The following is a 24,146-nucleotide window of genomic DNA, read 5'->3' on the forward strand; positions in this document are numbered from 1 at the left end:
GCGTTTCGTCTCACGTTTCTCTGGCTCTTCCTGAATCCGAAATCGAGAATGCCGCATAAAAACAGCGAATCCGTGCCGGTTCCTCTGCAGAACCGTCACCTCCCGTTTGCTTCGTGACACTTCTTCCTTTAAATCGCATCGACGTGATGTCTGTTCGAGTCGTGATCATCGAGGCATCTTCCTCGATGCCAGAGCGTGCTGGTGTGGGGTTACTAAATTTAGAACTGCACTAACGTACAGGTTACTTTTATAACAATCAGATGTGAGAGGATGTGCGCTAGCGGAGTTCCAAAGAAAATTACGGATTATCTCAGAATAGGCATGAGTAATCGTGTGGATCGCGCAAGAAAACACTTCGCCAAAGAAAAATAAATCTGGTGACTTGGTCGTGTGCGTAACGTGCCCAACTCCCGCCACTGCCATCTTTGGTCTTGGAGGATTCACCAAACGCAACGAACTGTCGACGAACAGTTTCCAAGAAATTGTCGACTATTTTGCGATTTGCAACGCACATTCGCGTTTTGACACAGCGTGTTTGCGCTGAATGATGCATGGCGGGTTCATTGTATCTTGCATTTTGCATTAGTCAGCTCTAGAATGTCCACGACCTTCTCCGTTCGATCGAGTTTGTAAATAAACATCCAATAACACTCTATAATCACGCACAATTTTAACAATATTCTATAAAAAGATGAGATGTGTGTTGGTGTGGACAGTCAGTGATGGAATTGCGCTGCTGGTTTGTTCTGGTTTTGGCAATCGGTGCAGTCGCACCGGCTCCCACCTGCGACTGCAAGGACTTGAACAACGTCAAGTTGTCCGAACAGTCCTGCCTCCTCAACCAACTCTTGCACATCATCAGCCATCTTGTCAGCTGCACTCACGAGCCAACCGCTGTCACCCCCGAGAAGTACCAGAAGCTTCTAGATATCACCAAATGTTCAGAACCGAAGGACGAAAAGCCTCAAGGGATCACGGATCCTCCTCCTACTGTAGATGTTCTACCAGTCACTGTACCAAGTGTCCCGAAATCTACTTCAGAACCTTTCAACTGGTTGGGTGTGGTCACTAGTGGAGAACCTTCTGATGAATCTCCTGAGACAGGAATATTTACACGCAGTACGCCTTTGTTTCCCATCACAATATATCCCCCGTACGCTGACGAGGTCGAAACTGGTGAATCATCTTCAGAGGAAGACACTGAAACTCCTGCTCCTGAACCTGCCGCAGCGAAGAAACCTGAACCGAAGCCACCGGCAACAGAAGAACCCAAAGCAGTCACCACTTCAGAACCCGAGCCACCGGCAACAGAAGAACCCCAACAAACCACCACTTCAGAACCGGAAACAACTACACACATAGATTTGATCGCTCTTCCGGTCCCGGTGCCAGATCCTCTTCCTCTTCCTCTGCCAGTTCCTTTTCCGATTCCACTCCCAATAACAGAACCACCTGAAGAACCAGTCACAGAACCCGAATCACAACCAGCTGCAGACGAAAAAACTTGTGATGAGAATTCAGCCAGAGAAGAAGATGATGTTGAAGAAAACAAGCTCCAGTTCCGACCCGAAACCTTCTTCATTCCGGTACTGAAATTTCACGGAGCGCCTTGTATGACAGGTCAAGAACTGAAAGACTATCTTTTCGGATGTCTTCCCCCCTCGAAGAACCTCACATCAAAATGTTAATCTCTTTGTAGTCGTTATTAATTTATAATAAATATTTTTCTCTTTGCAAGTGTTGTAGTTTAATTTGTTGTTTTTTAAAGTGTGCGATTTAAATTTGGTTGTGACGGTAATTGAGGAAGTTGTTAATGACTGAGTGAACTGTTGGCGCAAATTATGGTGGAAGCGGCGCTCTAACCCACACATTTTCCGACAAATTTTCGCCGGAGAGTCATAATTTACAAGTAATTGAGTTATAATTCTTTCAGTGGGAGTTGCTTTGAAGGGCAATGGCAAAATGGAAAAAGACATGGACTGGGTGTGGAAACGCGGGGTAGATGGATATACAGGGGGGAGTGGACGCAAGGGTTCAAAGGACGTTATGGTGTTAGACAGTCCAACACGTCCACGGCCAAATACGAAGGAACCTGGGCGAACGGCTTACAAGACGGATACGGATCTGAAACTTACGCTGACGACGGTAAGTCCCGATCGAAAGCGAATTAAAAAATAAAGAATTCCCAGAAACGAACGTTTCATAAGTCATTCACCATTCTCGCGCCTTTATTCATTCATGTAGTAAACAGTTTTAATTTGAGTCATCGTTATTTTAAAAATACGCCGCTATTTGTTCCGCGAAATGTATAAATGAACAGCAGGATTAAATGATCCTTTCGAGCGGAGGTGATTGATAGAGCTGGCAATATTGTCTAGCTCTAGAGCCCCCGAAAATATGAGATTGTGCTTGAATTTATAAATGCGGAGAATCGCCACCCGAAACAGACAAAAACTTCATTTAAATAAATTTCGTCACGGTTGCGTGCCCCGTTTCACGTCAGGGGTGAGATTTCGACCTGGTGAGATTTTATCGGGACCATGTTTGATCCTTAAGCGCCTACTAAGCACTACTTTAGGTGAAGTTTGCCCCAAAATAGATATTAGTGTGCAAGCGTTTATTGATATTACATTAAGGCTAAAACACTCCGAAACTCCGGGACGAAAAATTCCGACTTGCAAACCTCCTTATCATTGGGTATTTATAACTTGTTACCACGTTTATTACCCAAGCCACTAACTCGCCTCTATCAGAAAGTCACTCTGGATCGATTGTCACTGATAAAACTTTAACGACCAGATTTCAGGTTTTACGCCTTATTAGTCTTTCACTTTCAGAGTTCAGACGCTATTTCTGCTCAAAATTGAAATATCAAAGGATATGTCTGAAAAGATCTAGAGCATTAGTCCTATTTTAGTAAGACTTGGCAATTGGCCAATATTAAATGAAACTCTTGTACGAAATAAATTATCGACAAAGTGAATTACGCCACGAACAGCACAACCCCGCCGCAGAAATCTGCGTTATCAGCAGACGCATCGAGACCGGCCCCAATTATTGTCAAATCCTCAAGCCACACTCAAATCAACTCTTGCAGACGAAGAAATTAATTTGCACCCTCAAGGATTCTATTATGATACAAGTTTTATAAGACGTTAAGTTGTCGCACGAGTGCAAGAATATGTCTTATAAGATGAGTATAATATACTATTTTTTCTACTTTGTATTTATGCATTTTAAACAGAAAAATTCGGCCAAAAGTAATCTTAGGGATTTTTTGGGGGAGTTGGTACTAAGAACGTGGCACTAATGAAACATTGGAAAATCAAACTGAAATAATTGCAAATTTGTGTTGTTGCATGCGTTGCACAAAGGAACGAGTGCAACAATATGTCTTATAAGAGGAGAATAATATACTATTTTTAAAATTTTACATTTATGCACTTTAAACTGAAAAATTGGGCAAAAATATTTATGGGGATTTTTGGGGGAGTTGGTAGGTACTAACAACATGACACTAATGAAACATTGGAGAATCAAATTGAAATTGCAAATTTGCTGCAAATTTAGTCAATTCAAGGTCAGAATCAAATGCTCTTTGCTTAGAGGTGAAGTTTATTTTAACTTTAATTAATTTAAATTAAATGTTAGTACAATCTGTGATTTTTTAATCAAAGAACCACGCTGAATTAGGTTTGCAATAATAAAATTTTACTAAACTAGATGAATTCAATGATATCTATTGGCCATACCAGCTGTCATTTTTAACGTTCAAGGACATTAAGTACGCAAATTCGTATTTAAAATTTGAACGTGTTATTAAAAATGCCACGCAAAGTGAGACATTTATTAAACTCTCAAATTAATTGTTATTAACGTTATTAACATGCTGTGCTACTAATATCTCTATATAACCGCAATTTTCATATGATGAGATTTTTCACCAAAAGTGTACAATGTGTCAGCTCTATTTTGCATGTAAATTGCGGTGTTGGTGGTTCTTTGATTTAAAAAAAAAAACGATTATAAACGTGACATTCGACCAGAAGGTTTTGAATCTCAATTTTTGAGGTTATGTTTGAAAGTTTGTATTGTATCTGACACTTCAGAGCAATTCCCAATTTTAGAACGTAAAAAGCCTCGTATCGAAAAGAAGGGGTGTTTGGACAACCGTTTGGGTTTCATAATGAGTCAGTTGTGAACACAAAACAGAAAATTTTAAATTTGATTTTTGTAGGTTGACAGACTAGTAGATTTCTGCAGTTTTGGCGGAGGTGCCGGTGAATGTTTTGACTGGAAGAAGCAACGTTTTTGTCTGTGCGGGATTTATAGTGAGTCTGGCCTCGGGGTTCGCATTTTTCGGGGGCGAACCGCTGTGCGCACCCTCCATCACGATCAATGTGGGCCACATCCACGTGCAGACAGATGGGGGAGACCACTAAGCCATCATCTATTCCTCCATCATTCACTCGCTGTCTGCTGCAGGTCCCAACTTAATATAACTTGCACAAAAGAGTTGAAACACGTGAATCCAGAATTATTGCGAGCTTCCGATATTTCCCCGATTAAATATTTACACGTACATGCGATTCGAATTGCGTCAGTGCATTTTATGGGAGCGGGAGGATAAAGACGAGGCGGAATTTCGCTTGAATGGATTCTGTGACGACGGCGACGTAAAATATAAAAAACATACCAGAATATAATTTTTATTGGACGGCCGAGATGAAAGCTCCGAATGGGAGAATGAAACGACCGGAAAGGTTGGGATTACGTTTTTCACATCACCGGATTCTATTAATTTTAATTAAATCTTGGACGCTCGGGATGAAAGTCGACAAAATTATCGTAACGGATGCTGCATTTGTAAAAGACGATCTTTGCAATTTTGGATTATTTATCTACGAGTGGAAGCTCGTTAAGTAATGCAAGCTATAATAGCTCGGTATAAAAACATTTACGATGCTAAATCAGAATGGTTAACCAAACATTATTTTTACTAAATTGCGTCATTTTCTTTATATAAAATAACAAAATCAACTGAAACACTTGATTTCTACAAAGACACATATTTCACTGCAATATGTATTTTTAGAAAAACGAACATCTTTGAAATGCAACTAGAACAGTAATTTATGACTGGTTTAAAATTGCACGACGGAACATTATTTTTTGAAGCTGGCAGTTACTGTTTGGCTGTACTGTCTGTGAGTTCGATGTATCTAAAATTTTATTGGAAATGCCGGAAATAGAAAAAAATATTATATAATAACATTATTGTTTTATAAATTGGTATTTTGTTGGTGCATGATACGAAACTGATTTTATAAAATAATTACATATTAAAAAAAATGTGCAGATTTTACAAATTGTCAAAACATATTAGTATCATTAAAAAATATATAATTATGTTTCATGTTTTATCAGGTATTAAAAATTGTTTTGATTAAAACCAAAATTATGCATTTGTATAAGAATAATTGTTTTATTTGGGTAAGCAAATAAAAGTTTGAGAATAATTTGTTTTAATATATTTTTGGATTCTTCCTGATAATTATTTCCTTTTTCTCACAAAATTAATATTTGTGACTTAGACGTTTACAATATTTATGAAAAATGTTTTTCTAAAGAAAATAAAGTATAAAAATTGACAATATTTTGTTAATTAGAGCTACCTCTATTTAAAATTAAAACAGAAATCAAAAGAAAGGAACAGTTAGTGGTAAAAAACATTATATTAAGATACGAAAATGAAAAAATGGCATTAAGTCTTGATGGAAAAATAAATAATACAGAATGGATAAAAGGAAAAACATTAAATGAAAAAAGTGTCCAGTCGATAAAGCAATGGGTAAATACGAATGAAAAATATTACACAAGTGTTTGAAGAGTGGCAGATAAAGATAAATATAAAAGATATTTAGAAAGAATGAGAAGAATTAGGTAGGTACTTCCTATTAAATGGGACTATAAGACTATAGATAAAAGTGATTAAGCAATAAAAGATGGAGACAACATTCAGTTCAGAAAATGGCAAAAATAAATATATAAAATGGAGAATATTAAATGTAAAGTAAAATTAGGTTGAAGCAAGCAAAGCAACGAATAAATAAGAAATGAAAGTAAGTGTCAAGATTGAGAAATAGGCTGGAGAAATCATGTAAAGGAGGTTGGGGATTAAAAATGAAGGAGAAAATGTTTTATCTTCAAGCGGTCAAAAACCCCACCTTTGTGTAGAGTAGAAGAACTTTTTTTGCTTCACCCAGTTGCCGACCTCGACTCCGCCTCGGTCTTCAACCTTTGAGCTTAGCACAAAAAGACTCACTTTTACTCTTAATGATATAATGCACAAACAGTATAGGCAATAAAAATGAGATTTACGCAAAAAAAAGATTTGAGGCAACGATAAGAATAAAAAATGTGCTGAATTAAGTGCTTTCACTTGTACAAAACGGAAGAACAACAAAAAATGTTTGGAGAAAAGCAGAGAAAAAATGAATGTTATATGGTATATCTAAGAATTTGTTATCAGAGTTATCTTTATTTTGGATATTTCATAACTTGGATTCGCAAGCTTCGTCGCAAGTCTTTTGGCTCTTGATATTATAAAGATGGTTTGAAACGAAGATGGAATTTTATTTTTAATGTAGAAGTCGAAAGTAAAATGTTAATAATTTAAAGAATTCTTGAAAGTGATTCCCTTTCTGCTACAAGAACAAAGCCGCTCCTCTCTTGATGTTAGCGAAAACAATGTATAAAAAACTCCCTTTTTATTGATCCATTTTCTCATATTATTTTTCTTTTTTGTCGTTTTAACAATAATCTTAACATTATCTCACAATTTGAATTAATCTTGTTCTCACCAAGCTGCACCATCCAGTTCGCCTGACTCGAATCACATTACATCCCTGCAGGATATTTCATCGGTTTCTTATTTTCGCTATTACAGACAAAACTTTTGTTCTCTCGAGCGTTTGTATTATGGAGGTTTCACGTATAACTTGAAATGTTCCTCTGAAATTCAATATTTCAAAACTCCCTTATAAAACATTACAAGTTACAGAATAGCGACTTCTTTATTTTCCGTTCCATTTTATTGAAAAATTCCTTGGGAATTTCCATCGATGAAGCACAAATTGCCTTAATTATCCGGGAAATCTGCGGTATTTCTAAACCCACAAATCAATCACTCAGCTAGTTGCGAACTTGGAGAATGCAGAAGTTAACAGATTACCTTTTCGCAAGTATGCACAAAGCTTCAGGTGGTTTACTAAGAATTTACGATTTAGCTCAAAGATATTTGGGATTTTTTAAATGCTTGCCAAAAATTTACAAAAGTGAGTCAAGTCGAACTCATTCTTTTCTTTATCCATCTGGAAATTTGTTTACCAAACATTGACGTTTCAATGTATAATTGAACAAATCCGAATGCGCTGTATACGTTAATAGATCCTGAATCAATCTCAATTAAAAATTAATTAAATCTGAATTCTTCAGAATACAGAATGAGGAATGTGCGCAGTGACACAACAAGATATATCTTCCACAACTTGTGTGATAAATCTCGTGATAAAAATCTTACGTACATTTTGAGTAATTGTTTTAATTATTGCGTTTGTGCAGTCAAAATGCTTGAAATTATTTTAATAAATTCTGCTTTTTCCTATTGGGTGTGTACAGTTGAGGAAGAAAAAATGTAAACAACTTGCTGTTGTCACGTTATGGATGGACGGTTGTAACGATCAGCGGCAACTTTTTAATATAATGGAATACTAATTACTTTGAAAATAAATGAAATGTCCTTCCAGCGTATTTAAATATGTGATGCGCGTCGTAAATCTCTAGTGTAAACAATTTATCATCAGTCCCGATGATGGTGACTTTGTTTGGCAAAACATGTCACTTGGTGATTGCGTCTTGTTGGTTGCAGACTCATAGAGACTTTCTACGCCACAATTATAAATATTCGCACGCATTTAAGGAAAAGTGTCACGATTACGCTTCCAAGATTTACAACAAAAGTTGGGAAACCCTGTTGGAGTGTGATCTCCGATAAAACATTGTTTCAGGTATTCGACAAAGCAATATTTCACGAAGAAAGCTCTCGTTTTAAATTATGGAAGAGATTAAAAAGCGCTGTAAAGTTATTTATAAATTAAAAGGTGCTTCGGGGCTTGAATATTTTACGAGGTCTGAAAAGCGCCTCCTCGAAGGTAGAATCCTTTGTCTTGGCCGGTTCGACTCGACTAATTGCAAAAAATTAACACTTCACCAGCGCATACCGGCTACGAGTGTTAGTTCCGGGTTGTTGGAGAGTGTTTCAGCACAGTTCCTAATTCTAGAGCGCTTATAAATATAGAACGCGGCTACAGAACTGTTACAATAATGAGACATTTATTGCAGGAGGATAGACAAGTGCGCTGTTTTCGTGGGACACGTCAAAGAGGGCGCCACTGTAAACGTCAAATATTTGGCGTGTTGCTATGAACCGGATTGCGGTTATAACTGCCAAACATTTGACGTTTTGTCCGGTTCGGGTCCGAATTCCCGAACCTGGAGCGCCACGTGCGCCGCCGCCATTTGCAAAGAGACGGAATACAATTAAAATTCCTGCGTTGTGAAGTGGGTTTTGGTGCAGCGGCGGCCACTAAAATAGCGGTCAGAATAACTGGGACGTGTTCGGCGTCCTCGTACTCGCAATTTGACCGCCAAAGCAGCTGTTTATCGCCTCTGTTGTTTTGCTAAGATCGGAGGATTCTTCCAAATCTGAATAAACAGTTTTCGGGATAAAGTTAGAAAGCGGATGCTGCTTTTATCCACTCTGCGGGTTATTTATTGATCGTGGGGCTAATTACGGAGCGACTTGCGTTTGCAAATATGTAACTCCGGGTGGACGGAAAAGGCGAGGGGAGAATGTTTTGGCAGAGGTTCAGCGATTTTTGATTTTTCGTTTATGATCGGGACGCGCCGGCTGGGGAGCTATTGTGGAGGGAAATGGGGAAAGGTTCACCGCCAACCGTATTTTTAACGTCTTAACCGCAGACGATTTGTTGGCGGCGACGCTAACTTTTTAAATTAGCAGTGACTAATGAACCAATCAGGTTTTCATATTTGTGAAACACGGGTTGGACAGGTCAGTTACGTTACGAGTCGACTTTTTTTCACTAGTCTGGCCGATCGAATTTTAACCAATCGATACTACCTAATTGAAGATAAAAAATTATCTTGTTTGGTGCCCACAATTTGTTTGAAATGTCGTGGGCTCAACACTCCTCTAAGAGCTAAATGTCGTTGCAAATTGACAGCAGAAATATTTTTTAAAATTTGCTTAAAAATTTAGTAATAGATTTTTGGCAGCCTACTTACATTAGTTATACATTCAGATTTATTTCAAATCTTGATTCGTACAGTTAAATTCCATGTTTCGTGGCATGGAATTTAACTATTAAATTACCATTTTTTTTTGACCTGTTGGTACAATTAATTAAAACATTAAATTAAAAAAAAATACAATTTTTACCACAAGACCTTGACAATGTGTTGTATGTTTTGTTTACTTCCAAAATGTCACTCCCGAGGGTATATAAAATAAATACATGTTTTTAACATAATGACATGTACCCATGAAACTCATGTGGTAAGGTTTAAAAGTTCCAGGACAATTGCTGATTGCGGGGAATACAATAAGGGCTTGCGGGACAACTACTAAAAATTATTTTGAAAAATAAACAAAATCTGACTGTTTCTCGCTCGCTTGGTTAAACTCGGCTCCCCCGAACACACTCGAATGAGCCTTTCACCTTGGAGCGTGTAACGTGACGCGTGACGCGTGCCGGTGAAATTAATTCACCTGCGGGGATAATGTCGCGGTGCGCCCAAAGAAGTTTTCACTTCAAAAAGCTACCTTAATGACAATTATGTACTTAAATATGCATGTACAGTTGCGGACAGGGAATTTTATATGTCAAATTTATGTCAATTCAAAAAATGTCAATGTAAGCCACGCTTTATTGTCATTATGATTGACGTTTGAAACAATTTGACATTTGAAAGTTTTAGTTGTCACTTTTTCTCTAGCTGTCAGTATGGTAGAAATTACAAAAATCGAAAGTGAGGTTAGTTGCACTTAAAGCCAGTTTTACATTTTTATGTCAATCGAATGACAAATCGTCCAAGATTCCGTGTCCGCAACTGTACCTACCAAAATCTATAATAATTATTTTGTTGAAACTCCATTCTTTATATTATTGTAGTTTCAATTTGGTTGTAGGTCGTAAAATTTTATTGGATATTATGAGCGATTAACGGGCACAATGGTTGGGTTTGAAAAGGTTGGGAAGCGGCGCGTGCCGTTTGCAATACAATGCAAATATACCAAATGTACAATACAACCCTGCTTAAAATATTACCTGCTAGTGGTAAACTAGGATTTATAAGCCCCGCAAGATCTTTAACTTAAAGTACCATAAAATTTTACGACCTACAACCCAATTGAAACTACAGTAATTAATTCTTCAATTATATAAGTGAAAAAAGTACCATTGCCAAAAATAATAGACAGTGAAACTTACCTAATTCACTTTGAGAATAAATTTGACATTTTAGAAGTAAATGATGCTTCATAATTTTTCCACTTTACTAGATGGTTTGAGAATAAAGTAAAAAACTAAAAACTGTAGCTTAAAAAAAAAGAATTATATTTTCTTGCCCCACTCTGTATATATGCTAGGCTTCAAATCTGCGGCGCACACGTTGAATATCTTAATCTGTTCCGCACATGCTCCACTTCTGCTACTTTTTAACCATTGCAGTAATATATTTTGAGAAATGAGAACAACAAAAGTTACTTCTGTGCTTGTTTCGCACAAGGATAATACAGAAAAAATTCATTTTGTCTAAATCAAGTTGCAAAATGTTTGACGACCTATTTTATTTGACGTTAAAGGCCGCATCGTACGAGCACATTTTGCTCACAATATGAAGAATACGTGGAATATTTTTAGGCATTTTTAACAGTCCAAACATATGGCCGCTCAACTGTTATAAAATAAGTTGTCATAAAAATATTATTGTTTGTTTTAAAAATCGTTAAGACGAGCAGGCCGGAGCATCTCGTTCAATTCAAATTTTTTGGCCAATTAAACCGAAGCAATTTCTTGCAAATTTGGTAATAGATTTTCTTGTGTGAAAAATGAGTAAGCGTTTAAAACGGTTTGCAGCCTGTGAGGTAATGATTAATGATGCACATTATTAAATGTCAAATACGAACACATTACGCCATTAATGTAATTCTAACGCAATGTCTCCGTATATCCTACTTCCTTACATAATTAGGTCGTCTTAAGAAATACAAATAGAGGTTCTAGAAGAGAATCTTTCCATTAGCTCGACGTGAATAAATCTCTCTGTTAACAACACAACACAGATAATTAGCCCAACTTCGTTAAACAGATGTAACTAATTTTGGACGAATTAATGTTTCATAAATTTTCTCAGTGTTTCATAAATGGTTTGTCACGTTTTAAATCGCCCTAAACGGTACGTTTTCTTGATTTGTTTGAAATTACTAATTTACTTTTAAAACTTTACTCGAGTTTATGTTAGCGGTGAATATTATATGGAAATTGTAATTCATTACAAGGGTTGCAGGAAACTTGTAATAATTTGCATCACGAAATTGCTTTTACAACGAAGTCATTATTATGCAGCCTTGCATTTATTTATTCCATAAATTGATCACGCGTTCTATTTCAATAGGAGAACTTGTTGATCAGTTTTATACAAAGCTTTTCTATTGCTTCAACAGCATTAGAGTTTTTACTTTCACATTCCGTACATTTTTCAAGCTTTGAGTTCCTCCAGCAAGCTCGACAGGAACGTCATATTTCATCGCCATTTTCCAAACCTCTCTAGAAGATACATTTTAGGAATGACAGTCGATTCTGCAAAGCTGCTTCAGACTTGCTGCAGGCGCCTTCAGAAAATCATTTCGCCATGTCTTTGATATTCAACTTGTCTGACAGCAACTGGATTCTCTTGGATCTGAAAACCTCGATAATTCTGCAGTTGGTCCCTTTTCCGGGATTATATTCCCGAAGTTGCGCAAGTCTTCATTAATGAGGACAAGACCCATGCCAGATGATTTATTGGCAGCTGAAACTCCGCGATATCATTGAACTTTGGAATATTTTCACTCCAATTAAATCCTGATAGACAAATCAACAGGGATTCAAAGCAATCCATCTCGATAATTTGTACAAACAATTTCTCTCAGAGCAAATAAATATTTCTCAAGTCCGACCGGTCTCTTTCATAATATTTGCAAAACTGAGACGTTGTCGTAATTAATTATTGCGATTTTTCTCTGGCGCTGCAGAGCTTGCAGAATAATTAATTGCGGATGTGCTCCTGGCTCTGGCGAAACGAGCCATTCAGGTAATGAAATTTCAATGATAAAAGTTGGAAAGCGAGATTTACGACTCCCTTGCAAGTGGAGTTTCCAGATTTACGTGGGATTAATATGATGAGATGAAAGAAGTTGGGGGTAGGTTCGATCGTGATGTAACGAGTATCAGGTGCAGTTTTCATTTTCTACATCAAACATTTTGGACTGATTCCAGCGACATACACACAAAGTTCAAATATAAATACAGCCTTCGATTGTAAAACGGTCGAAACTCACTTATTTTAGTTTATGGAGGTACTCAAGTAATTAATTTCGCAAGCGCTTACACGACTCCGGCCCCCGGAGATTTAAGTGGAGGAGTCCATCTGGATTTTTTCGGAACGACTCGAAACACCTTTCCCTGCTTCAGTATCGCTTGGAAATCGATTCCTGCAGAAGTAGGTTGAGTCAATCCAAATCCTCCGCGTTACCCCAAGATCTCTTTTAAATGGCAGCGGGAAATATTACGGCCGCACAGCGTAAAGCTCTTTTATTAAAGAAATCTCGCTGTCTGCCAGGAACAATAAACCTTTCCACGTCAAAACAGCATGAAAATAGCGATTTTTCGGGAGCTCCTTTTGACCATCGCGACCGCGATTTTCCCTCGCGCGAATTAACGAAATATTTTTTATTTTTAACAGAAGAACGAATCGAGGAAAAGCCATTTGTTACCTTGGCTGCTGTACCCACGAATACGTGTTGTCAACTGTAAATATTGCGGTTGTCTTGGCAAACAGTACAGTCGTATTCGAATCTATTTTTATAATTAGATTGCGGCATTTTTATATCATGTTAAAGCACAATAGGTCGAGTTAAAAGCTGCTTTTACTCGCTCCCATTGACGCTCCGGATAACGTCCTTAAGTACCGCCATAAATGGCGAAAATGGTCGACCCAGTTTTATTCCGGGGATTCGCAGTAAAGTCGCACCCATCGCAGCCGGTTTCGGACGTGTGATCTATTATTTAACCGCCATTTTCAGGATGCCGTGAACCTGTTCCGGGACGGTTCCGGAGCGAATCCGGTCAGGCGGAAACAGCGCCGGCCTCGTGCGTGTATCAGGTGGCGAAGATGTCGCCCTCTTAGATTTGGTGTGAGGACTGACGACCCGGTTGGATTCGGCTTTAGACTAGATTTTCGAAAGCAGCACATTTTTTTGGATTTGGAAGTGCTCCAAAATTTTAGGCATAGACACCAACTCGAAACGTGCCAAAATAACTGGATTTTGTTAACATAATCATATTGTTTAGGAATACAGCTAAATGTGTTGTTACGAAAAAAATTAAATTGATCTTTTGGCAGGATGTTTACGATACAAATATCGGAAACTCTGCTGTTGAGAGAATCGGATAATGTACGACTGGAAAAATAAAGACTTCAGTTTAAATCTGAAATTATTTTTGTTGTGAGATCCCGGGTAACTCTAGTTTAACGTAAATAAATTGCGAACATTATCTTGAAATTGTGTAAATATTACCCAACCGAAGGTCGATTTTTAAAGCAATTGTTATGGTACTGTAGTACGTAAGCTCAGATAATTCTAATTTTGTTGGTATTTAATGTGTGATTAAAATGTTATTGCAATCGTAATTTATTTGTTAAAAAATATTATTATAAATTACCAAATATTTGGCGTGTTTTACGACTGTGCGTGCAAACACAAAACAAAACTGTAATCAGTAAGAAGCGTGGTAATGTGTTAAGGTATCAAAAATTTTATTTTGTAAAATTTGTTGTCGGCAAATTTGCCTAATCAGTTTACAATACCCATAACAGTAACTTTAGAGTAATAAGAATAATTATTCCCAGAGTCAGAGTGTTGTGCAATAACGTTTTAGTGTAAATGCTATTACTTTGAGCAATTGCTATTTGTGCAATTACAAAGGAAATTAGGGTGATGTTTCACATATGCGAAAGCTGCAAAACAAAAGCGAAATTTGACACACGATTTTTTCTACAGAGATCTCAATAGTTAAGAAGAACGTGCTTTGTTTTTTGACATTTGCATGACATTTGTATAAATTCATCCGGAAATTTATAAAAATATCCACACTAATGATGAAATGTCAAATGTCACGTTTCCTTAAACGTGAACAACTAAACGTCATTTCCTATTTGAAATAGGTATTTTCGGTGGCTGTAGAAAAAAATGTTCGTATGTTTTTTGAACAGAAGTGGAAATGTGGAATTATAGTATTATTCCGGACACGGAATCTTGACCAACATTTTTTAGACATTTCTAAAAAAAATGATGTACATACAGTTGGCTTCAAAAAAAACGGGAAATGAAATTTGACCTAATGTGAATTGGAAATTTAATTTGTCAATTTATGTCAATTTGTGTCTGTTTGACAGTAGTATTTGTATTTGCATAACTGACATTTCTGACACATAAGTGTAGTTTTTTAACCTAAATTCTAAAAGACCGTTTCAAACTATAAAAATTTAATAAAATTTGACAGAACTTTTTCTGACAGTTCCCGTTTTTTTTGAAGCCAACCGTAACATTAGGGTCATTAATAAATGATAATTATTAAAAATCACTTTGAATTATTTCTTGTGACATTAAAAAAGCAAGGAAATGTCATTACCCATTATCGAGTCAAAAGTTGGGTTATATTCAATAAAGCCCAGTTCACACATATTTGTCAGTTAAGGTGAATACATATTTGTTTCTTGATTTAAAAAACCTAAAACAAAGTTAGCTGTGCAGTTCCGTAAATTTTGACAAAAACGTCATTTGCTTGGTTAAATGAAATTGTGAGAAAACGAAGAGTTTTTGGCAAAATGTTTATTATCTGCATGAACGCGCAACGGCAGAAACATTTTTATCAAATTCGCCATAAATCGGGATCATGTCAGTTTTATCAACATTTGAATACATTTTAATCGTCGTATTTTTTTTTCGTGTCAGTTATGACAAATAAAATTATTGGAAGCAAAGATATCATGGATTCGTAATTTCATTTTAAAACAATACGATATTTAAAATATCTGTGTTATCTTTGGAAGTGTATTGTGGGTTGCATTTTCAATTCCGCCTGGCTCATTATCACTCGTGAAGTACCCTGTATAAAATATAACAAAATATGTAATAAAGAAAAATATAAGTATGTAAGTTTTATCAAAAAGTATTACCGAACATTTTGGAGAGATTTAACAATGAATATTATTTTTTATAAAAGTCTTAACTACGTAGACTAGTTGGATAGAATACAGTAATACACAATGGATTTGATTACAAAATTTATGAAGCAAAGTTTTGTTTGCCAGAACAATATCTCTTATCTGTAAAGTTTCTAACTTTTTAGAGGTTAAAAATAATATCAATAACTCCACCTGCAAAAAAAAAATGTATCGAACCAATTTAAGGATATTTTTGTATGAAATCTGTATAACCTGTAATATGTACGAAATTATTGTTTGAAAAAATTGTTCTGAAGCAAAAATATCAATAAATAAACCATATGGAACATTTTTGCACGTTGATGTTATTGATTGTTATTTTTGCAATATACCGAATAGTTGATAATGTTATCTATTTCCAATTGAAAGTAGATATGCATTTTGACTGTCAGTATGGTGGCTTGATATCAGCTTAATAAGAAGAATATTAATCTTACTACACAAGAATTTACTTCTCCAGATATTCCCTTCCGGAAATTTTGATAAATTGTACGGTATTCACAGAGAAACAGAAAATTGTATCAACTTTAATTTTAAACCAGACAAAAAAAGTTGATCTCCATGTTGTTCCAGATTGTACTGTTTTGATATGAAATGAAAGCACAAATGGTTTTGATATTTATTTATATGTACTTCTTACTTATTTTTTATTTGTATCAAAATACAAAGAATACTTACTAGTTTTGACATTAATTTGCTTTATTGACGATAAATTTATATACATAATATGATCAACACAAAAGAGACGACCGTGGAAAGCAAAACTGAAAACGTATGGCGCAGCTCTAATCATCTGTACTAACAGCCATGATGAAGAGAGGTTACAGCGTTCTCATTTCTAAAATATAATTCTGTCATGAATATTTCTGAAGTAAACACCATTTTTGCGTTTTTGACAGTTCTTTGACGTCAAAGTCATAGCCTCCCCTTATCTAAGTAATTGTTGATCGTACGGTATAAATAAATTTGAGACCAAGCACACCACAGTTTCCTCTCTCTTTTCCAAACGTAGGTCGTCTTTCCAGTTGACAAATCCTTCAGACGCATAATGTCATTTTGATTATGCCTTCATTTGTTTTGATAAATGACAAATTGAAGTTTTCAATTCATTTTATATCGTTTTCTCTTTCAACGGTTTCTGAAATTCGTATTGATGGTCGTGCACATTCACTCTTTCATCCTACACATCCTATTTCACGAAATATTTGACAGCTGATGGCTAAACTAAACAGAAACAAAAGTAAGCACCAGACCACTCGACCAGAATTTTTTAAACACACATTATTTTGCAAAAAAGAGAAAATTAAGAAAGGAATTAAGTATTTATGTTCGAATCAATAGTTTAAAATGTCACAAATAATTTGTTGCTGATTTAAAAGTTGAAATTACCTTATTCGTTTTTTTTTTCGTGTTTCACAAGAGTGAGTAAACGGAAAATGGAAAACTGAAAATAAATATGTACAGTCGATGGACAAATAAAACTGGGACAAAAATGACAATCACATAGGTCAAAATTTACAAATTTGCATCGTTTACGGCTTTATCACAAATATGTATGAAATATTATGTAGAAACTGACAAATATACTGTTAATTCACTGGTCTGATTTACATAGATTAAATTTTAAGTGTCCCAGTTTTATTTGTCCACCGACCGTACGTACATATTTGGTTTTTAAGCCAAAAACAAAAAAAAAAATAATTGTTAAATACGTATCTCATCATAAATTCCGAGAATACAATAAGGTAAGCTTCCTTGTTATTAAACTAAACAGTTAATTGAAAAAAAAAGAAAATGGAAATTTGTTGAACTAATATCATAATGCATATAATTATTTTAATTACCTGATTACACTTTTTTACTGCGACTTTTAGTAGGTGGAAAATTAAACTCTTCTAAATTTTATAAATTCATAATTCACAATTACAGTTATTTCGGAAATTTGAATGAATGCACTCGTTATCCCGACTTTAGTAATAAAAGTCTTATTAAATGTACCAGCGCTGTTAGTTACTCTTTGTCAGTTTCGTGTCTAAAGTCGTCATCGTTCCATCCTTGCCTTCTTTGCTAAAGTTAATTTAACTTTGTCATTTACAATGTCAACGAACCGATTTTTTCTGACATGATTGTCCTTGATGGCGCCATATCCTAATCAGCCCAACTTCTCAAAAAACATTTTTTTTAACAAGAGGTTGTCACTTTACGTTTTTGTCCTTATTAATAATTCCACATGATCTAAATCACCCATCAGTCAATTGCATTTCCTGATTCATTGGTAATTTTCGTTTCGACACAATCACGAACAGGTATTACCGTTGCCATTTGATTATCCTGACCTACTCCAACATTTTAATTCCTCTTTTTTAATTAAAGCGCTTGTAAATATTTGTATTTTTATTCCACCGTTGCATGTTGTCCTTTTTACTATCATTTTAATTATAAACAGCACGCATTCAAAGCGAATATTTTTCATCACCTTTCCCTCGACGTTATGAATGGTCAAGTCTTTAAACAGTCGTAAACATCCCGGCCAGGATTAAATATTTATCTTTGAATAAAGAACGAGACAACAGCAATACAAATAAATAAACGAATTGTCGATAAAACTTTGATAAACCGGGGAACCCCTGTTTTGGTGATTTATCCAGACGTTTGGAAGCCCAACCCAGAATGCGCCCAGCGATAAATCTCTTCCAAACCATTTGGCAAATTTTATTAGCGTTTTATTTCAGCTTAAATTTAGTGTATCTGTCGGTTGCGCCGAAAAAATTGTCGCAGTTTAATTTTACGACACATCAGAAATATCTTGCATTTTTGCGTCCGTCGGGATAACTCAATCGAGTCGATTCTTTATGAAAATTGGAATAAATTTTATTATCAGTGAGTCGACCGACTGCCAAGATTCGGATTGGTCGGCTTTGTTTGTGCAGACGATGCCGAGGACGGCAGACAGAAATAATGGAACATTTAAAAACATGAAACGAATTTTAACATTGTAATCTGCGATGAAATCGACAGAAGAGGTAATTGGGAACGATATTTAATGAACTCGACCGCCAGACAACACAAACAAGCGCAAATCTGAGCGATTAACAATTTTCCACAATACCGAATTTAATTCTCACAGCACCGCATAAATAAACGCGCCCTGTTGCCACCCCGTGAGGGAGGAATTACATTTTTTCGTTGGCGGCGCCTATGCCCCCCGGGGAGACTTTTATCACTCTTTCAGCCTTGAATACGATTTTGAAATATGCATGCGGCATTGATTTTCCGAAATTACTTGGTTAATTATTCGGACTTGGCATGGCACTCGCTGTTCTCTTAATTATTTATGGTATTGTTGAATGGGTCTATTAGTTTAATTGGCAACCGATGGATAAGACAACTCAAGGGTTACTGGAGGAATATCGATTGGCGCCGGAACCTAATCGCTAAGTGAATACAATTCTTCATTCCCTAATGCACGTAATTTCCACAGGTGCCGTACAAATTAATTAACAAACAGGGCATTCATTACCTGCCCCACTTATTTTTCATTATTTATGTGGCATTTACAATTCTCGGCGAGTTAAAACTCTTTTCAAGTCTTTTCGTTCGTTATTTACTGTTGTTTGCGTAAAAATAATTTATTCCTTCTGGTCCACATGTTACACGGCGGTTCTTTCAGCGGAACGAACGCGAGCTGAAGCAACAACAGAAATTCTAATTTATAGAAAGTTATTTAATTTTTGCACGTTGCCAACTTTTATCATGCGGAAAATTCGTTGTTTTTTAAATGAACTTCGGGGTAGGATAATTGTATGTATAATTGTTCAACTCGTTAAAAAGTATAAGGGTGGCGCTGCTGGGCTTAAATTTATGTAATTATGGACCCTCGCAGAACAAGAGGATTTCGAGGTAGATATTACTCAGGTTGCTCAGCGAAAAGCTTTTTAAAGTTTTATGAACTTTTTAATATTCGGGAACTTTTAGACTCCATAATCGGTTGTAACGTCGAGATTATTACTATTTTAATGTGAATGTAATAAATAGAAATGTTTCAAGTTTTAAGATAATTTTCTGGAGAAAGGAAAATATTATTTTCAAACAGCTGAAAGATAAACAGAATAATGCAGAAATATGTCTGTAATAAATTGTTGAAATTTAAATTCTTAAACAGTACTTACAGAAAATAGGTATAAGTGCGGTGTCAGATCACTTTTCAGATATGAAGCCGACATTTGAAGCACGAGGCGTTAGCCGAGTGGTGCAAAACAGGTTGAATACCTGAAAAGTGACAAGGCATGAATATTGAACGTTTTTCGTGTTCGTTTTTGAGGTTATGTGTGACAAATGTCAAGTTAGAAAAGTTTATACAGGGTGTTTAAAACTGCCGCACTAAAATTATTGTACGGTGTTCAGAAGCATTTGGTAGGTGAGGGAAAGATATTTAAAAAATTCTTGGTCTTCATATCTCTGCACAATGGGAGTTTTTGTAAAGATCTTTAAACGTTGTTAGTTGTAATTATTATTACTAAATAACACCCAAAATGCAACTAAAGTATGCAGAATAGAAGGTTGATTAATAATTTTTAACGCAATCTCTGTGGTCTTTATTAAATGCCATTTACCTCTTTTAATTATCGAAAATTAAGCAAAAATCGATGAAACTATTTCAATTTTTTAAAGGTAGGTACTGGTAAGTGAACGCAGTTGCCAAATTCACCATAAAAGAATTTTTTAAATATTTTTCCCTCACTTACCAAATGTTTCTGAACACTGTACTATAGTTTTAGTGCGGCATGTTTTAAACACCCTGTATATTTAGTTATACAGGGTGATTCTATAATAAGTTTAGAAAAAAAAACGGTAATTGGTGATGATGAGAAGAAGTCATAGACACAAAAATTTCTTATAGAAGTTTTGAAGTTTTTTCGTTTTCGAGATAGAAATGATTGAGAATTTGGTCAAAACTGGTAGTACGCTGCTCAGTTAAAAGACACTTATCTGAACCTACCACTTTTGGCGACGTTTGTGCTTTAGAAATTAATTTTGCATAACACTCCCCAAATAATCAATGAAAAACAGTCCAACACAAGTTTCAAACTCTCAACTGTTGTTGCTAAAGTGAGTGAAGAAAATTTTGAAAAAGGTGATGAACTCTCTCGTCTCTACTCTATTATTTTGTTAATTAAAAATAGGTTTGCTGGACTTCTCAGGACAACTACTATTCTACCTTCGCCAATCGACCATTTGTTGATAAACATCAATTGTTCATTTCGCAGCAATGCTTCTAAGGCAATAAATAATGAACTACCCTTTTAGAGCACAAATGTGTTTCCCATGTATGGCAGTATTTGTTCATAAAATCTTATTTCCTATTTTTATCGCCAAGCTTGTGAAATGCGGAAATATACGTTCTCCAATATTTATTGTTTTTTATGTTATGTACTGTGCTTTTTAAAAATTGGTTGAAAATATTTTTCTTTGAGACGAAAGTGTGTTCCGACACCTTCATCATAAATTTCGTTACAGTTTCTCATTTCAGCATTTTCCAAATCTTGCCTCACCGCCAGTGCAGCTTACAAAATTTCGACTATGTCTCTGTTTATGACAGTAAATTACGGTTTCGTGCTAGGCCATTAATTCCGCATTAAATTGTTTAAAATTTTCGCACAACACACCGTAATTTTAGTGTGACGGCCGTGCCTGAAATAGCCTGGATGTGTTTCTTCCCATGACCCGTGCGAATTATTACCTGCAGTCGCATTATCCCGAAATTGCGTGAATCCAAAACCCGAATTTACGCCTTGGCTTTTGTATCAAAAGCGTAACAATGCAGCGATTAGAGCCAAGTTAAATTTAACTCGAACAGTTGGTAATTACGGAGGGTGGTGTGTCGCTTAGTCAGTGATGACGATAAGAGTCAAAAATGTCTATTTATTCGGCCGTTTCGTAATATTTTGTGCCCATCTAATTATAATTTCCACGGTGGCACGTTCAAAACTAGCAAATTTAAAAATCGCGCAAATGTCCACAAATAAACCACATAGACCGAGTTCAACCATAAGACTGTACTGCTGAGTTAAATATACACATGCTGCACAGATACATATGTGAAATTACGTCAATTCATTCATTAATAAGTTGGTATGTCGCATTATTGGTGTGCCCACCGAGTCCTGAAAAAATCCTTCTTTCAGTGGAGTGGAAAGTGCCGCTTCAGACAATTTTATCGATCGCGTTATAGCTGAAATAAACTCGTCGAAGGTCTTTTTTCCCATTATTTTCAGCCATTGACAGCAATCAGGAATTATCGACGCTATCAAAATAAATTCTCCATCATTTCATTCATTCCTCGCCCCACAAAACTCGATCGGTTGTAAATCCGGAACTGGCATGTTCGCAGATCACTGAATTTTGTTCTCTCCAGGCACTTACCAAGGACAATGGCTGAGGGGCATGCGGCACGGCTACGGCGTAAGAAACAGCGCGCCGTTTGGCAAAGCGTCCAAATACAGAGCTAACAAGACATTAAGGGCGTCGCTGACGTCGCTACGCAGTAATGAAGGCAATACGGGAGCAAATCCAGAAGCGGTCGAAAAACGAGACCGACGAGTTGACGACTCCAGAGGAGGCTTCGTCCTCAAGATGAACTCGGCTGAACCCACGGCAAGGAGACGATCTCTCGGCTCGAGCAACATCAAGAAGGGATTGCTGATGGTGAGTGGGGTTTTTGAGCGTTCACGGGCTAAGTGACGGCTTTGAAGGGGTTGAAGCTGAAAAAGCAACGAAGCACCGGCGATCTGGAAAAGAGAGGTGGTGGGGGATCTGGCAGCATCAGATCTACTGGATCATCAGCCTCTTGGGTCAGCACTGATTCGGCACAATCAGGCGTGACCAATGCTTCCATACCGTCCGATTCCAATGCCAGTTTCGTAGTTGAGGTAAATTGATTCCCTCTTTGTTGGACCCTTTTCAAATAATACCTAGCTGATTAGCTTTGGTATCTTGAGGAACTTGGCACCAAAGTGTAGAATTTGAAAAAATAAGGACAACAAGCAATTCAAATTAACATTTGTGCTTATTGACGTGTTCTTGCTTGTATTGCCGTTAATTATATGTTTCCTTTCAACAGCCTACGAATATCCATTTATTGTTTCATAACGAAGTGCACGGTGATGAGCGTGTGACAGGTTGTTATCAACAATATTCAGTTATTCGGTGATAATCAAATATTTATTGAAACGATAATTTTGTTACGAACTGTTGACACATATTGCGTCCAGGAGTTTTAATAAAATTATACAGATTGCTGATTTACTCCTGTTACGATCTTGTTTAAGAAGGATCATCGAGGGTACTCCCTGCAGGACAACAACAAAGATATTTCTTTAATTCTAGTTCAATGTTTAAGAAAAACTCAAATTGTAAACACATTTTTTAAATAATTTATTATTGTTGTAATTATTTAAGTATGGCAGTTTATGTATCGAGTGTTCATTGAAATTTCTGGTCGAAGTTGGCGTTGAAGAGTCGATTGTGAACGCACCACTCGTGTAAAAACACAAACAACAAGATTTAAACAGCTGATCCCTGATCTGTAATCCGCAGTGCGTTCACAATCGACTCTTCAACGCCAACTTTGACTAGAAATTTTAATGAACACCCGATACATTTTTAAAATGAATGAAAGCATGAAATGTGACATATTTTTATTTGTGATTATTTTTAAACCTTAAACGATTAAAACAATTTTAATAAAAGGATGTCTTATTCCTCAAAAATGTTTTTCACTGTGTGATACATTAGCACAAAATAAAATAGTGACACTTCTAGCTCTGTTAATGACTTGAATAATGACAATGGTATTTGTTCACAACAACGTGATCACTTCATTGGAACTTTATTTTGTCATTTTTCTGAATTTCAAAAAGTGCCAAACAGTGTTATATTTAGTCACAACGTGAAATATCTAAAAATAATTGTTTGTGGGAGATTCAATCTTGAATTTTGACAGTAAACAATCTGTTAGACGAGAATAGTTAGCACAATAAATAAAATAATAAATAATAATAAAAATTAAATAATGAAATATTTCTAAGTGTTGGAGATTTTGAAAGATGTGAAAATGTGTATTTAACTTTGCAAATGTATTGTGGGTTGCATTTTCAATCCCGTCGGGGGAAAATTATTCATTTTAAAAAGTTTTCCATAATTAAATAAATGAGTCATTCAACAATATGAAAAGAATGTAATGGAAATTTGGGAGATTTTAATTTTAAATTAGCATCAGGTTTTTGAAAATGAGATAATTTTAATGTTTCTTAGAAATATCGTAAATGTTCAATTTATTAAGCGATGACATCAGACTTGCCATATTCGTCGATATGTCATTCAAAAAGATCGCACATGCAGGAGGAAATTGCTTTTTAAAAATATACTTAGTGGGAAACGATGTACAAATCTAAATACATGTCTTATTTTATTACAATTTTGACATTGGATTTATCCTTTAAACTAAAAACATCTAA

At 35.8% G+C, this 24,146-nt stretch overlaps 1 protein-coding gene across 3 annotated transcripts in view; it reads left to right on the forward strand.

The window, feature by feature from the left end:
* Nucleotides 1-24,146, forward strand: part of jp (junctophilin) — a 40,951-nt gene that overhangs the window by 3,647 nt on the left and 13,158 nt on the right. For all 3 annotated transcript variants that reach the window (XM_069047097.1, XM_069047096.1, XM_069047095.1), the window contains exons 2-4: nt 1,934-2,145; nt 22,046-22,335; nt 22,383-22,559. In XM_069047097.1, the coding sequence (XP_068903198.1) occupies nt 1,934-2,145; nt 22,046-22,335; nt 22,383-22,559 (679 nt within the window). The remainder of the gene's footprint in view (nt 1-1,933; nt 2,146-22,045; nt 22,336-22,382; nt 22,560-24,146) is intronic.

Source organism: Tenebrio molitor, chromosome 5, assembly GCF_963966145.1.
Source record: "Tenebrio molitor chromosome 5, icTenMoli1.1, whole genome shotgun sequence".
Classification (NCBI taxonomy): Eukaryota; Metazoa; Arthropoda; class Insecta; order Coleoptera; family Tenebrionidae; genus Tenebrio; species Tenebrio molitor.